The sequence below is a fragment of the Arachis hypogaea genome, chromosome 11, assembly GCF_003086295.3.
Source record: "Arachis hypogaea cultivar Tifrunner chromosome 11, arahy.Tifrunner.gnm2.J5K5, whole genome shotgun sequence".
NCBI lineage: Eukaryota > Viridiplantae > Streptophyta > Magnoliopsida > Fabales > Fabaceae > Arachis > Arachis hypogaea.
In genome coordinates this window covers 100,887,091-100,905,163 of record NC_092046.1, presented here as the reverse complement: position 1 = coordinate 100,905,163, position 18,073 = coordinate 100,887,091, and the positions used below count along the sequence as shown (strand labels likewise).

The 18,073-nt window shown below is 33.9% G+C and overlaps 1 protein-coding gene across 1 annotated transcript; it reads left to right on the top strand.

Annotated features, from left to right (window-relative positions):
• Positions 1-4,497: 4,497 nt before the first annotated feature.
• On the top strand, positions 4,498-17,880 carry LOC112722318 (tryptophan aminotransferase-related protein 2). Its single transcript, XM_025773307.3, has 5 exons — positions 4,498-5,171; positions 14,744-15,050; positions 16,286-16,575; positions 16,930-17,216; positions 17,629-17,880. Exons 1-5 carry the CDS (start codon positions 4,936-4,938, stop codon positions 17,811-17,813), a joined length of 1,305 nt encoding a protein of 434 aa, XP_025629092.1. The 5' UTR covers positions 4,498-4,935; the 3' UTR covers positions 17,814-17,880.
• The last annotated feature ends 193 nt before the right edge of the window (positions 17,881-18,073 follow it).

Genomic DNA, 18,073 nt, shown 5'->3' with positions numbered 1-18,073 from the left:
TTTAGCCCCTCAACTTTTGATTAATTAATTTTCAACCCCAAACTTTTTAATAATTGCATTTTGACCCCAAAACTCCTTGAATACACGTTTTCATGTTCTTCCAAAATCCAAAAACATTTTTTTTTCCAAAAGTTCATCAGATTTCTGCTTGATTTTCAGCTAGTTTTTCAATCTTTTTGGAAACCGATTTGAACCCGATTTTTATCAAACCAAAGAGAAACTTTTCAGCCATCAAATACACATCAAATAAGCATCAAAAATCATGATTTTCATGGCTGGAATGTCACGTTTTCCAGTAGCACCAACAGCCACTTCAAAACCATCATAAACATGATTTTCAAGCATTAAACAACAAGTTTCCATGATCAAACCCTCACACATACACCCAAAATCAAATCTCAAGCAACAAGATTTGGTTTAACACTTCAAGAACACAGCCAATCATTGATTAATTTACCAAACCTTACCTCCTTTGCTGCTGTCCGAGATTGCACCAAAAACAAGCTTCTAGAAGCACTTTTACGCCTATTTTAACATCAAAAACAACTTTAGAATCTTATGAACCATGAAGGCTGAAGCTTCATGATGATGAAAAGAAGTTTTTCCTCACCTTAAGGTAACTAGAAATCACGTTTTCATGGAACTTTTGGTGATTGAATAAGAGATCCTAAGAAAGAACATGAAGAAAACATCATTAACTTAAAGAACCACCATGGCCGAATCTTCAAGGAGGAGGAGCAGCCTTCATACCTTGATTTACTCTATGAAAAGTGACATAGAAATGAAGAGGAGGAAGAGGTGAACACTTTGGTAAGATTAGATTTTTGATAGGGGTTTCGGTTTGAGAAAGAACGGAGAAAGTAGCTTAGGTGTTCATGGAAGCTTCATGATTTTCTTTCATGGTGTTCTAAGCTTTTCCAAGAACAAAAATGATAGCCAAGCTGTCCTAGGGAGGCCGTGGCTTTTGGATGATGATTATCCAAAAGTTACTTGTCAAAATATCTCAGAAAAGGATAATTACTAAAGCTAGATGTATTAGAACTTAAGTAATTACACTACTAATGGATAAACATTAAGTTACTTAGTGTAAATGACACTAGTAATTGGAAAATCATAAGAATAAAAGATATATGATGAAGCATTAGCAGTGCTAAGTTCATCTAAGAATGCCGGTATTATCCGTTACCGGTAGATTTCAAGCTTAGTTATTATATTACTAAACATAGATCAACATTAATCACAGTAGAGAAGATAATAATATAATATTCTGAATAAAATAATAATATGTAAATATTATATTAATATAATTTTTCTCTCGAAATTCGTGACTGGCTCGTCACATAGAGACTAACCACGGAAATCAGAATTTTGAAATTCGGGCCCGAAGTGGCTCAAAAACGCAACTCTTCGCGACGTGCCTACTTAGATTAGGAGAGGTGTCCTGTGCAATCAAGCTGCTGACTCAGCAGCTTGATGTCGCAGCACCTGTGCAGTGGAGGTGCTTATATGCATAGAAATTCCTAAAAATTCTGTAAAAATTCCGTTTGATCCCGAAAAAGTACCGTTTCTTCGGGGCTAGGCCGTTACAACCACCACCAGTATCATCATAGTCATCATCATCTTTATCAGAATTTTTTCCAAAATCAACCAGAAGTCCAAACTGAACAAGAGCCCACCACCACCACCACCATTATCATCATGGCCTCATCATCATCATCGTCAGAAAATTCAAACAATAATCAACAAATTGAACAACAACAATATTCCACAACAAATTTCACAAAAAATCCAAAATTTCACAAAAAATCCAATTCACAGAAGAAGAAACTGGTGGTGGGGTGCGGTGCGGCAGGCAGGCAGCAGGGCGGCAGCGCGGCTGAGCGGCAGTGCGGTGGTGCGGTCCCCCTTCTCTCTCCCCCCTCCTTTCCTCCCTTTTCTCACGCCCCCCTTCTCTCTCTCTCTCTCCCACCCCCACTTCTGTATCCCTTTCTTTCTTCTTTTTTATTTATTTATTTATATTTATATTTATTTTATAATTTTTGTATTTAGGGGTAATTTTGTAATAAAAAAATAAAATGGGTAAAAAGGACGATTTTAAAACAAACTGAAACTTTGGAGACCATTTTGTAGCAAAAAAAAAGTTAGGGACGATTCCGATTTTCGACCTCTACGTTGGGACCAAAATCATACTTAACCCTATTTAAAATTTTATTTGAGACAGAAAATGAGACACATAGGTAAGAGAAAAAAAATTATTAATAAAATCTCAAAGAAGAAAATATATCAATATTAATTTTATGTCTCTAATTATATTTTTAATATATCTATTTATAATAAATTAATAACTCGAAAATAAAATGGCGCTAAAATTAGATATGAGTAAGGCATATGATAGGGTAGAATGACACTTTTTTTGGTTTATATTGGAGAAGTTTGGTTTTGACTCCCGGTGGATCATGTGGATTCGAGAATTAGTGACAACTGTTTCTTATTCTGTTATTGTGGAAGGACAACCTTATAGTTTCTTCAAACCAAATAGAGGTATTCGACAAGGAGATCTTCTATCCCCCTATCTTTTTCTTTTTTGTGCAGAAGGTCTCTCCTTCTTGCTACACAAGGCAGAACAAAACAGGCTAATTCAGGGTCTTCAGATACATAGGCGATGTCCCAAGGTCAACCACCTCCTGTTTGCTGATGATTCTATCTTATTCTATAAAGCTAATCCTGAAGCATGTTCAAATATCCTGCATTTATTGAATTCTTATGAAAGCATCAGTGGCCAGAGGGTAAATCTTAATAAATCTGCTGTATTCTTTAGCCACAACACTCCCTCCACTACTAGTACACTATTGGCTAACTCTATGAATATTAATCATATTGGGGCTCAGGATAAATACCTTGGTTTGCCTTCTACAGTCTCTAAATCAAAAAAGGTTTCTTTTAGTATGATCAAAGAAAAGGTTCGGAAAAGAATCTAAGGGTGGAAGCGCAATCTTCTTTCGTCATGTGGTAGACACGTATTGCTTAAGGCAGTGGGAGAAGCTATTCCTATTTATACATTGTCTTGCTTCAAGTTGCCTGATGGTTTAATTTCGGAAATTCACTCTCTACTTTCTCAGTTCTGGTTGGGACAAAAAGGTTCTGAAAGGCGGATGGCTTGGATTAGCTGGGACACTATGACTCGCCCACGAAAAGAAGGAGGCCTTGGATTTAAAGATCTCAGAATCCAAAATCTGGCGCTTTTAGGCAAACAATTTTGGCGACGTGTAACACAGCCTACTTCCTTATTATCCAAAATCCTAAGAGGTAAATACTTTAGTAATGGTAATGCTATAACGGCAGAAATTGGAGTCTTACCTTCTTGGGGATGGAGGAACATACTGGAAGGCCGAAAGATTGTTGAAAAATGTCTTAATTGGGCTGTGGGTACTGGTGAGAATATCCGGACCTTTGAAGATCCTTGGTTGCCTCCTCCGTATCCTTTAATAATTTCTGACATGCCAAATAGACAGGCTAATTCTGAGTTGGTTCCGAGAGTTAAAGATCTAATTACTGAAGATAGGAATTGGAATAAGAATCTCTTTCAAGAATTATTTCCTCAAGACGTTGCAAACAGGATTTTGTTAGTAAAAATTCAGCAGAGTAGGGACAAATTGCAATGGGATTTGAACAAATCCAAGCAATATGATACAGCTTCAGGTTACAGAATTAGCTATTTATTTTACCATCCGCCTCTGGAGCTTTGCCCTAATTATATGCAGCAGAAAAAGCCGTAGATTGATCTATGGAAGTTGAACTTGCCTCACAAAATTAAGCTATTTATCTGGAAAGCTCTCTATGGCTGACTTCCGGTGCTTGCTCAGATTCATCACCGCATCTCATCTATATCACCAATATGCCCCTGCTGTCATGAAGCAATGGAATCAGTCACTCATTGTTTGATCGATTGCTCTAGAATTAAAGACGTATGGTCTCAGAGTTATCTTCGTGACTGTCTTCCCCCTCAGAGTCCTAACGACTTTTGGACATGGTGGACTGCATCAACAGAGATACTTAATCCGTTGAAGAATGCTGACCGTAATCCTCAATTGCTTGCCATCATTTGCTGGAACTGCTGGAAAGCTCGCAACCAGTTGATTTTTGAAGGTTCTACTTCTATGCCCTCTGCCATTCTAGCAAGCTTTGTCAAGTTGCTCCGTGAAATCCCAAGAACTCCTAGTTTAGGTCGTCATCTTCATGAGGCGAGCTCTTAGTTGTATTCAATTTGATTTATCATTCTTTCTTCTTTAAGATTTTTCTTGGTTTTTCGATCACGTACCGTTAAATGAATACTTTCAGTGTAGTGTTTTTGGAAAATCCCCACCTTTTATTATGTTATCCTGCTTTTAGACATCTTTGTATTTTATTTTTTAATAATTAATGAAATATAACCTACCATCTTTAGGAAAAAAAAAAAAATAACTGATATATCTTAATTAAAGATAGGACTTGCTTTTTACTCATACAACATATTATAATAATAAAAAACTGAAAAGTAGGAAACATGGAATAAAACAAACATTTCTGTCGCCTAGATGGGCGAGTGAAGCAGTGGTAGTAGTTAAGCGTGATTGAGAGAATGTAAGCACTAAGCAGAGATCAGAGCAGCCTTTTGAAGGAAAGGAGAAAAAAAAAAGAATAGGAAGGCTTTATTGCGCTGATGAGCTTCATTGATAACCGCAGCCTTAGTTTACCGTTTTCAAGATCTATCTTCTATCTATTTCTCTAGCATCGAAAATTAATTGAATACCCTTTGCAAATCTAAGTGGCTATTTTTTTGTGTGTGAGATGTAATAATCAGCTACCTACTCCTTTACTTATCTTCTTCTTTACCAAAGCTGTGTGTGTGTTTGTGTTTGTTAATAGTGGCCGTACCTGGCAAGTGGCAATCAGAGAATGAAGAAGAAGATGGAAAATCCACCAAGAAGCATGTTGAGGCATGTTCTTGTGGTTTCTCTGGCTTTGAATGTCAGCTTCATACTCAGAATAATGCTTTACCAAACTCAACAAACTCACCACAAATCTCCTTTTTCTATCTCTTCATCATCATCAACAGCAACAAGAAGGTCATTGGTTAATTCAACTCGTTCGGATCGTCCCCCAGACAAAGAGAGACTCATTAATCTCGACCAGTAAGTCTAAATTAAAACTTTTTCTTCTTTTTTAATTAATATATATATGCTGTGATGATGTCAAAATAAATGCTATCTTCATGCCTTACAATTTTGTTTTTAAATGTGTGGCTTCAGAAGCCATCAGGTAGGGGCGACTTCATTCAATTAATATTTCCCGCTAACTAGTAACAAAAACGCACACTAACAATATCAGAAAACTATTCAACTATCTTCTTGTTGTTCCTGCAAAATATTATAATCGGTTTTACTTGTAAAACAATCACATGAATTCCTTCTTACTAATTTGCTAGTTTTTTTTAGGGAATCTATTTTTGAGGGTCAATTATTCGAACTCTTGCCAGCTAATAGTAAAAACTAACACCGAAAGATAAAATTTAAAAAAGAATTGCAGAAAACTAAGGTAAAGGTAACGACTCAGTGACCTTTTCCGCGAAAAAAAGATGCTACTTTGTAAATTAAAATCAGCCACTAAAATTAACCATCAGTATAAAATATATGTCAGAATATAAATATACATTAAAAATAAATTAAATTACACATATATTTATACATAAATATATTTGCGGCTGATTTTAATGACTGATTTTAGTATATAAATAGTATTTCTCTATTTTTAAATGAGTGCATGATTTGCGTTTATTATTTTTAATAAAAAAATACTAGAGAGTTAGTTATAAGAAATTATTTTTAATATGAAAATAAAGATGATGTTTTGTTTTTGAATATTAACATTTGAAGTGTATTACAATATTGTAAAAATATTCAATACGTCCCTACTTATTGATTAGGATATTGCTATGTATTTAACATGTCTCACGTGTTGCAATGTACTGCTTACGTGTTGACTTTTCACCTTCAAAATCTATCTATTTTTAATAAAAATATCAATATTTTTTTATATATAAAAATTAATAAAAAATTATTATAATTTATTATTTTTTATTATTAATTAACTATTAATATTTAAAGTATAAAATAAAGTATGTTATTAAATTAATAACTAAATAATAAAAAAAATAAATTCTTATAGTTTCTGAAAATTTTCTTCTTGATATGACTCTGACTCATGTTTCAGTTTGACTTTTTTTTTTGGTGACTATGTTTCAGTTTGACTGTATCTATGTATGGGTGTGTAGAAATCTTTTGACATTTTCTATTTGGTGATATTATAATGGTAAGTTTTTTTGCTAAGTTTAATTTAGTATAATAGTTTATCGGCATAATAAAAAATTAACTAAAAAAAACATAAAAAGAACAAAAAAATTTAATTTAATTTAATTATAAAAGTAACTTATTCATTTAATATTTTTTCTATTAAATTGTTATTTTTAATGAAATCATTACTCACCATTTCAATCTTTAAAATTTAGTAAAATTAAATTATATTAATCGTTACTCATAATTTGTTTTGTTTTAAGTTTTAAAATTTAGGTAAATGGAATTGCCATCAACAATTTTTTTTATTTAAAAGAAATTTACAAATTGTCACTCATGATTTTAATTTTTTTTGTAACCGCTCTCATATTAACAAAATTTAACAAGAAGCCGCTATATTTTAACAAAACACATATTAACCCATCATTTGATTAAGGATTTATAGAAGTAGCTTTTTAAAAGTTGTTGTATCTATTTTTAGTGAATTAAAAATAATTTTTAATAAATACAAGTAACCATAGTCATCAAAATTTCCGATTATCTAGTTAATCTAAATCCTCTTTGTTGTTACATACTCCATTTGCTACCAACCTACTATGTTACGATGTTCGTTGCTTCTTTATATACTAATTATTATTTATTATATAATAAAAATGTATAATAATTTTGTTAGATATTATTTTAATTTTATACTCACTTATGTTTAAATTAATTATATTTTTTATTATACATCATTATTAATATAAATGTTATTAAATATGTATAAATAAAAATATTAAATATTTTTATTAATTACAATATAATTATTAAAAAAATATTAAAATTTTATATAATTATTTAATAATAATTAAATTATAATTTATTAGTTATAATTTGTTGAGTCTTTATTGTTTTTAAAATATTAGTGAAGATATATATTTTAAATTTTAATTTTAAAATTTTTATTATTAGTAAAATATTTTTGATTTACCAAATATAAAATAAAAAATTTGTGCTTTTGAAAAACAAAAACTTTCAAAAATTTTTACTAAACAAACCTTATTGAAAAAAATTAGTTACTAATAACTTTTTTATATTTGGCAAAACTAATTAGAACAACTTTTTTTTTTTGAAAATTATATATTGATGATGAACGACTCATAAAATTTAAGTAATACGATATTTAATATTTGAATAAAACTACATATTTAAATTTTTTTATTAATCAAGTTTAATTAAATTGGTTTCATATAACAAAAATTAGTTATGATTAATTTTATTCTAAATTTTATTATTTAATTTAATCGAATTTGATTTATAAAAAGACTTGAATGTATAGTATTATTCTTAATATTTTTATATTTCAAAAAAATAATTTATGATTAACTTTATTTCAAATTTTATTATTTAATTTAATCAGACTTGATTTATAAAAAAATTTGAATGTAAAATATTATTTTTAATATTTTTATATTTCAAAAAAATTTCCCCAAATCTTCTGGGAAGAACTGAAAGTAGACAAAGAATTTTATTTTATTTTTGGTGTGTGCTTTTGTGTTTGTTTCTGATAAGAGACTTAGGGCTTACGTCTTTCATAACGTGCTTTGCTTCCTGCTCTTGTTCCTGGGAAGACAGAGACAACTCGTCTTCTATAACGTGATTTTATGGCAAGAATATATATACAACACACACACTTATTCTATTATTACTGTATTGTTATTAGTGATGCTAACATTTTGAAATTCTTGTTTTGACTTTTATCTTTAAATTGAATTAGAAGTTGATAGGCAGGGTAATTTTAGTTGTCAAAATAATATACCTTTTTCTATTTTTTGAAAAAATGACAGAGATAGTAATATAAGAGAAGAAAAAGCGTGTTCGTAATTTTCTTTTAAATGTATGCATGATTGATGAGTTTATTTGTTAAATGCGTTGATTTTTACAATTTTTTAGGGTTCAAATATAGTTTGTTAAAACCAGTATATTTTCCCTTTTTTTTAATAAAAGACGAATATTGAAAATGAGATTGTTGGTTATATATATATATATATAGCTGTCATTTGAACTTTTTGAAATTGATTTAATACTATTATTATCTGGTCACAGTTTTTAATCGTAAAACATTTAAACTAATGACAACTAGTTATGTTAAATACTATGCACATCTTTTAAAATTAAAACTTTGGTACCGGAAATGAAAATAGCAAACGTGTTGTGGTAGTATTAGTATTGCATGTTGATAAGTTTATTCCAATATATGTAAAAAGAAATATTACATATTGGGACTTGGTCATTTGTGAAAATTGATGAGATAATTGTAACTTTGGCGCACTTTTACGCATATGACCATATGTTGTGTCTAATCTGATGATATTTTGTGTGCAGTTGACATCATATCAAACAATCATTTATGTCAAAGTATAAACTATACGCTAGATAAAAATATTAAATAATTATACATATAACTAGTTAAGGAAAGATCTAAATAAGAAGTTGGAGTTATGTAGAAAAGCTCTAGAAATGTATGGTCTGCGCATAAGTCGTAGTAAGACGGAATATATGGAATGTAAGTTCAGTCTGAGAAGAGAAAACCCTAATATAGAGGTGAAGATTGGAGAAAATATCCTACGAAAAGTTAAAAGTTTTAAGTATTTTGGGTGCATCATACAGGATAATAGAGAGATTGAACAAGATGTAAATCATAGGATCCAAGCAGGTTGGTCAAAATGGCGGAGTGCATCTGGTTTTATATGCGACAAAAAAGTACCTTTAAAACTTAAAGGTAAATTCTATCACACTGCTATAAGACCGGCTATGCTTTATGGTATGGAGTGTTGGGCGGCTAAAGGGGAGCACGAACATAAGCTGAGTGTGGCAGAGATGAAAATGTTGAGATGGATGAGTGGTCATACGCGATTGGATAAAATAAGGAATGAAGATATAAGGGAGAGAGTTGGAGTAGCACCCATTGTAGAAAAGATGGTTGAATCACGTGTCAGGTGGTTTGGACATGTGAGAAGAAGACCGATAGAACATCCAGTCAGGAGGGAGGATGATATGGAAGATGGACAAAAGGCGAAAGGCAGAGGAAGACCTAAGAAGACCATCCATGAGGTGGTCAAACGAGATCTACATGTAAACGGTCTCTCTGTAAACAAGATACATGACAGAGCACAATGACGTCGTTTGATTCATGTAGCCGACCCCACTTAGTGGGACAAGGCTTTGTTATTGTTGTATCGCACTAACATGGCCGGGCCACTGACACGGTCCGAACTGGCCTATGGCCTTGTGGCTACGAATCCCTAACTAAATAATCGAATTTAAATATTCTTGTATTTTAATCTATAAAATAAAGATAAGATAACAGCACAAATTATATAAAGAGAGTTAAAGATTCTCTCTAATATATCACATATTTTCAATTCTGCTTATCTCTTAGATTTATTCTAATTTGAGCGTCGGAGTGTCTTTGCAAGTATCACTCTTTTCTTTCACTCTAAAAATCCAGCCTCGTCACTGTCTCGACCAGTGAATTTCTGATCCATCTCACAATCCGTATCAGTGACTTCACATACATTAGCGCTGTTTGTGGGGATTCGCCAAGACCTGGCGGCATGATAGAGAATATCAAGGAGCATGGAGTAACGTCCCCATGAGTTAGACCCAAACAACCCAACGTCCGAACCATGGAGTAACGTCCCCCTGACCCTCGGGAGGATAACCAATGTCGTGCACTGCCAGCCAACCCCTGACAGACAACAACCAAAAGAAGACGACCACCACCTCAATAATGCTCAAATGCTTGATGGGCTATGAGAGAAAGCAATCTAGATAATCCAAAAACTCTACCAAAGAGTACAAATTCTTGAGGGTCGGGTCGCGACCAAAGAGCGATATTAGCCAGAACACGCAAGCCAGGCGACCTTAAGGAGCCGATCGCGATGAGAAACCAAGAACGAAATGTCACCCGAATGGTGACACGGCAAACGATGAGACCGCAACATATTCTGAGACCCAGAGCGTCACCACAACGACGATGACAGAAGACACCGGCGGGATTCCAAGCGAACAAGGAGCAAGCACGTGATAATGGGAGCCACCTCGTTCACCGAAAGAATACCGAAGGCCAAGCTACCAAAGGGTTTCAACTAGCTGACTGACATGAAGTACGATGGGACAACGGACTCGCAAGAACATCTCACGGCCTTCGAGGCCAGGATGAACTTAGAAGGGGTCATCGATGTGGTTCGATGTAGGGCCTTCCCTATAACCCTAGCCGGCCCCCCAATTAAGTGGTTCAACACCCTCCCCAATGGCTCGATTGCCAATTTCGACGATGTCTCTAGAAATTTTATGGCACAGTTCACTACCAGAATCACAAAAGCAAAGCACCCGATTAATATGCTCGAAATCATGCAAAAGCAAGATGAACCCACAAGAAAGTATCGCGACAGGTTCAACGATGAGTGCCTAATGATTGACGGGCTGACGGACTCAGTAGGCCAGCCTCTATCTCACCAACGGTCTCATGAATGAAGATTTTCGAAAGCACCTCACCACTAAACCAGTTTGGACCATGCATGAAATCCAAAACATTGCAAGGGAGTACATAAACGACGAAGAGGTAAGCTAAGTCGTAGCAGCCATAAATGGCAGCATGACACCTCGAAATAATCCACCACCCAAAAGAGCACTACAAGTCCACCGCCTTTAACCGACCACCTAGGGTAGAGAAATTCATGAACTACACCCCCTATCGGCTTCGATCATGGAGATCTACTACCAGATAGCAGATCTGGGCAATCTCCCAAAGGACCGACAACTGAAAGAACAGACAGGCGACAATAAAAGCCTGTACTGCGACTATTACCAAGGATATGGACATAAGACTCAAGACTGCTTTGACTTAAAAAACGCTCTCGAACAAGTCATTCGAGACGGCAATCTCTCAGAGTTTGCCAAAATCATTCGAGAACCCAAAAAAATCGAAGGAGAGAGATCTTAGGAACGAGAAGGATTCAATCCCAGGATGTTAAGGTAGGCCCAGCAAGAGAGTCCGAAAATAGACCCCACAATCATAGTGAACGTTATCACCAAAAAAGATGCATTAGAAAAATCCAAGTCAGCACTATAGAAGGACCTCCGGGTACTAACATTAAAAGATGAAAAAAGAACCCCTCCCCTCCCTACGACGATAACGTTTTCTCCCGATGACTGCTAGATTAGCACGTTAGAGGAAGACGCTCCATTTATCATATCAGCCAGGGTTGGAGCCGGTCTGGTTAAGTGGATACTCGTGAACACCGGAGCCGACTCCAACATCCTTTTTCGAGGAGCTTTTGACAATCTAGGCCTCCAAAGCGAAAACTTACAAAGGCAAAAGAGATGACAACCCTCCACGGGACGAACCTTGAAATGCTCTGATTTAGAACTATGAAATGAATCTTTGAACAAGTCGAAGAGTCAGCGGTTCATCTGGGCTCAGAAAGAGATGTATCCTTTCTTATGCTTTTCTCCTTATGTAGAATGGTCAACAAGAAGAAAAACAAGAAGACTTCGACCCGAACTGGTAACTCTAAAAAGTCACAAACCAGCTCAAAGATCCAAATAGCCACCTAGCTGTTCGGATGCAGTTGAGATGGCACCTCCGAAACCCGATTCAGGAGAGCCATCTAAAATTCAGAAAAAGGTAGCTGAACCCCTAACTTAGTAAATAGAAGTTTGTGCACCCAAATCCAGTCTGGGACACAAGGGAAATGCAAGTTGAGATTGCAAACCCTCTCATTTTTGTCAACAAGCACCAACTCATGCTGCCCGCCGCCTCACCACCAACACGGCTCCTTCATCACGGAACCTCTGAAGGTCCCCTTCATCCAAACGAGATGGCGTGCCGGAAACGTCAGACGTTACCCAATGGTAACGATTTGGCATATCCCCCGCTAGGAAGATAGGACTCAAGTTCCCGTGAACTCCCCTCCGTCACCATACCTATATTCAAATAAGATTTTCCAGTATCAGCCTACTACCCAGAAACACAAACATATAAAGAATTCCTAAACCATGCTAAAGACCATAATCGAAGCATCCTAGCAAAATCCCCTAAAACTACACCAAAACCGATACCCAAATCAAACATTTTCCCATTGATAAACATAGAAGCGTGCAAAAACACGAATAATGGACAAAAAAATGGGATGAAGCAAAATAAAACGATCAGAGTGACAGAATGCACTAACTTAGTTCTAAAAGGAAGCAAAGAAAGGAAACGAAGCAGCAATGAGCAAAGAAGCGCCACACCCAAAAACACCACCGAACGTTCGGACGGAGCACAACACCAAAAAAGTTGCAGAGAACATTTTCTAAAAGGTGAAAGAACGAGAAAGGAGAAGAAGCAGTTTCGAATGAAAATAAATAAAATCCCCATATTTCAAAAAAAAAAAAAATACTAAAAGGTAGGGGGCAAAAAGAGGAAAACAAAGAAACTTCTCTCTCCCCCCCCACTAGGCATCATTATGACGCCTTAGGAACTGCAATGGACAAAAATCCCTTAGAAGAAACGCAAAGACCGAGCCATCCGGACATGCACAAATCCCTGATCTTAGCCACGAAACCCACTCCGTTTCTGATAGACACAAACAACTGTTCCGGACCAGAACAACGGTCCTTGAAGCGGGTGAAAACTCGGCCCGATTCCACAAACTCGGCCAGATATAACTCAGATGGCACTCCATGCTAGGCTCACGACAAGACGAGTCCTTCCAAGCAACGAGAATGAGTAAGCACACTCTCTCACTTTAGGGGGTAACTGTTCTGGACTTGACCCTCTGGTCCCAAATCGGAGCCGTTACAATTCGGGTACATGGGCCAGACCACGGACACGGCTTAAACCTGTCTAGTGGTCACGAATTTCTAACTAAACATTCGAATTCAAATACTTTCTTATCTTACTCTACAAGATAAAGATAAGATAACAGTACAAACTATATAAATGGAGACGAAAACTCTCTTAGATATGTCACATATTCCTAATCCTCTCTACTTCTTAGATCCATTTTAATTTAAATGTCAGAGTGTTTTTGTAGGTATTATTTCCACTATTTCAAAAATCAAGCCCCGTTACTATCTTGACTGATGAATATCCGATCTATCTCAGAACTCATACTAGCGATTTTGCATACATCCACTAATGTGCATCGTACCGAAGTCGTGCTTATATTGATATTTTATTATATTATTGACATCTCTAACATAGTAGCACCGTGGGTGGTTCTTATTATTCACATAGACTAATAGGGTAGTCGTTGACCACAGCCTTTATTTACTAAAGACTTATTATATAGGAAACATTTCAAGTGTATCGGGAAGTACCGATACACCAGTTGTTTTAATCGTTGATTTCAATTAATATATATTATATATATATTTTTATAATTTAAATCAACGGTTAAAATAATTGGAGCATCAATACTCCCAGTGCACTTGAAATATTTTCCTATTATATATATATATGGAGGAGGTACGGTTCTTGAGACTTGAGAGGGCAAGGCATAGCAGAGCAGTATAATATAAAAGTTGATATTTAATAAAGATTTTATAATTATTTTTATGTAAAATTTTTTTTATCATTGGATAATAAATTAAAAGATTAGATTTGATATATTATAAAAATATTATTTTTATTTAAAATATAGTCAAATAAATAAATTATATTTTTATACAAAATATCTTTATAGAAAAATATTTTTAGCATCTTCACTTAAATAGTTCCCTAATATAAATGGTGATAATGTGATATAGCTAGTGCTTGCTTTTTTTTTTTTTTGGTAATGCGTGAGATAGTAGTGGTTTGGTACTTATGAAACAGATTATAGGTAGAACCAATTACAGAAAATTGAGGGAAAATAATAACCCACATACATGCATATAACCTTTTTGGATTGGTGTATGTGTTTAACTATCATTTTATGCAAAATTTCATTTGCAATAATGATTTATAAAAATTTAATTTGAATGCATGTGACAGTGTAAAAAAAATTTACACAAATATTTAACTACATATTATTATATCAATAAAAATAACTATTTTTAACCATTAATACATGAACAATTAACATATGAACAGTTATCTAAACGAATAGACGTGATTGAACGACTTACCGAGTTATAATATATGTAACATCTAAGATGATTTGTACGAAGAAATTAATCACCCTTAGTGAAAACATGATAGATACATTTGTTGCAAACAAGAATATCCCGTTACATGTGAAAAAGAATATCCAATTGATATTACAATGAAAAATTGAAAAAGAATATCACAGTTTCACTTTACCCTGTTCCATCACGTTATTATTTCATACTTTTCATGTTTCTGGCATGTGTAATTATGATTGTTAATTAAGTAATTTGAAAGTAATGATGATGGAATGCAGTGGAGATCCTAGAATGTATGAAAGATATTGGAGAAAGAGAGGTGAGAAAACAAGTATCACAATTGCAGGGTGGGAATCAATGAGCTATTTCTCGCAAGGAGAAAACATTTGTTGGTTCATGGAACCCGAGCTTGCTGAAGAGGTTGTGAGACTTCACAATTTGGTTGGAAATGCAGTGACACAAGGGCGCCATATTGTTGTTGGCACAGGCTCCTCTCAGCTCTTTCTTGCTGCTCTCTATGCTTTGTCTCCCACTCATCATTCTCATCAACCCATTACTGTTGTCTCAGCACTACCCTATTACTCGGTTAGTCATATCTTTTTTAAATGGCCAATACTCACGTACACATTAATAATATACATAGAATACAGACCTGTTTGGTGGTGCGACTATATTTTATTTACACAAAAAAATGAAAGACCGACAGACCGTCATAACTTGCCATTTACTCTTACTCTTTTGTACTCTGCATCAGAGTAGGCACTTTTTTAAATTGGTAGCAGAGTTTTGTGTAGGTAATAATAGTAAAGTCGGTTGGTTCATTGCATATAACATAGGGACGAACACACTCGTATACTTGGGTGACAATTGCTCGCACTAAAATTTGGAAATGTCTTGAGCAAAAAAAAAAAAAATTATGTATAATTATTTAGAAAAGTACGGGTTACCAACATATTATCTGCCAACTTATTGTCAATAATAATTAATTATTATATTTTAAATACATATATAAAGAGACACATCGAAAAAATATATCTATAAAGACACTTCCATTAAAGACAGTTATAAATAAGAGTTGGCAGAAATACCGTTAGTAACTTTACGGAATTGTTATTATTTTTATTATATTATTAAATTTGATTTCATTACTTAGGTACATATCCATGCTATAATTTGCGCGGATAAGTGCTATATATATATATATATATATATATATATATATATATATATATATATATATGTGTGTGTGTGTGTGTTCCGTTCTATTAAAAAATTATATTTATTTTTATATTAAAAAATAAATAATTATTTTTAATTACAAAAAATTTGAACATTGACAAATTTATTCATAAAAAAATAAAACTAACACTGTAAATATGTAATCATAAATATATTTAATTTATTTATTCTTATATATTTAATTTATAAAAGTTGAAAACTCAGGTGAAGTTGCGAAGTTAATAGTTGAGAGCCCTTAAATAATTTGACTGATTTGGCTAAATTTTCATTTAACGGTTCTCAGTTATCAATTTTACGTGAAGTTGATTGGTTCTGAGTTTTCACTTTTATAAAAAAGTGAATTAATAACTACAGTGTTATTTATCTGTATAATAAAAAATATTTAATATTTAATATTTTTATATATTTTGATGTTTATAAGAGTGTGTTTGTTATATTTATATACTACATGTTTGCCCTCACTGTCTAAAATTTTGGATTTGTCACTGCCACAGTGGCACTACTCGAAGTTTTTCATTTTGTTTCATGTTATGTATAATTTGCTCTGGTTATCAAAATTTTCTGATCCGCCGTTGCTGCAGTCGTACCCATCAATGACAGATTACCAGAAATCGGGGCTATACAAATGGGGTGGAGATGCAGAGACTTATGATGATGAGAAAGATGGTGCCTACATAGAGCTGGTAACTTCACCAAATAACCCTGATGGATACACAAGGGAATCAGTGGTCAAGAACAAGAGGCAGGGATTGTTTATTCATGACCTTGCTTATTATTGGCCTCAGTACACTCCCATTTCATACCCTTCAGATCATGACCTCACCCTTTTCACTCTATCAAAAGCCACTGGTCATTCTGGCACTCGCATAGGGTAACTAACTTCCAACTACTCTCACTTTTATTTCTTATCAGGCACAAGTCCGCTTTAGTTCACTTTTTTCATAACATTCTATTTCACAGTTAATTGGATGAGACATAGAGATAAAAAAAACTATATCATTTATGTACTTTGTCTTTATATCTTACCAGTAATCGTAACAATGATTTTCACATCATTTTTATGAATGTAGTATCTAATATCTTAATAAAGATTCGAGTTTTCCATTAGCTTTATTTCTTAGATAATTAACCATATAAGGTTCACAATTTACTACACATGTATGAAGATAGAATAGTTTTAGGCAATTATTCAATGATAAACTAAATAATTGTAGTTACATTGTAGATGGGCGCTGGTTAAAGACTCTGTGGTGGCGAAGAAGATGACGAAATTTATAGAGCTAAATACGATAGGTGTGTCTAAGGATTCTCAACTGAGAGCTGCTAAGATTTTGGAGACAGTGTCTGACAGCTGTGAAGAAGAAGAATCATTCTTCAAGTATAGCTATGAAATCATGGCTCATAGATGGAGGAAATTGAGAGCAGCAGTTGAGGGTAATGCCTTATTCACTCTGCCTAACTTTTCTCCTGCTTTCTGCAACTTCTTCAATAACTACACTCAACCTCAACCAGGTAACTCTCTTTTCAAATTATTATTTGTTCCAAATTTGATGAATGTTTTATCTTAAATATTATAATGTGACTACTTCTACGAAGACATCTTAATGTAAAGATAGTATTGTGAATTGTTAGATAATTCAGTCAAATATATTTATTAAAATATATCCATTCATTTAACAGTTAATAGTATCATCTTTACATAAAGAAGTCTTTGTAGGAGTAATCACTGCTCAACTCATTCAATTTATTACGCATTTTAAGACAAGACACAAAAAGGACTAAAATGCTTATTTAAAATATGAAATGCTTTTACATGATAATCCATATTAAATTAATTTGATAACGAAATCGATAAATTTGAGTAGCTAGGAACTCATTTGAAACTATTGATGAGGTGATCGTTGTACCTGTGATATGGTTGCAGCTTTTTTGTGGTTGAAGTGCGAGCGGTTAATAGAGGATTGCGCAAGCTTCCTTAGACAACACAAGATCTTATCAAGAAGTGGGGAGCGTTTTGGGGTTAGCCCAAAATACGTTAGAATTAGCATGCTTGATACAGATGAAAATTTCATGGAGTTTATAGAAAGGTTATCTTCTATACACCTGTAAGAATTATGCAAAATTCCTTCCTCATCGTGTTAAATATAAATTACAAATGCATTAACAACTTTACAAAGCACTTGGATATTGACTTTCACTTTATGGGAGGGAGACACATAATTAAAATTTCTATTCTATGTAGTGCATACCCTTCTCAGACATCTATTGACCAGAATCTACCTTTTCAAAACTCAAAAGCAAACTCAGTGTAGGGTCTCTTTTTGACGTTCGGAGAGTTATAATGAATTAATGATTGTAGTGAAACAGAT

Excerpts from the sequence above, each read along its gene's own strand:
- LOC112722318 (XM_025773307.3), top strand. The coding sequence starts at position 4,936 with ATGAAGAAGAAGATGGAAAATCCACCAAGAAGCATGTTGAGGCATGTT. Across the intron at positions 16,576-16,929 it reads CATTCTGGCACTCGCATAGG|ATGGGCGCTGGTTAAAGACT; the intron begins GTAACTAACTTC and ends GTTACATTGTAG. Across the intron at positions 17,217-17,628 it reads CTACACTCAACCTCAACCAG|CTTTTTTGTGGTTGAAGTGC; the intron begins GTAACTCTCTTT and ends ATATGGTTGCAG.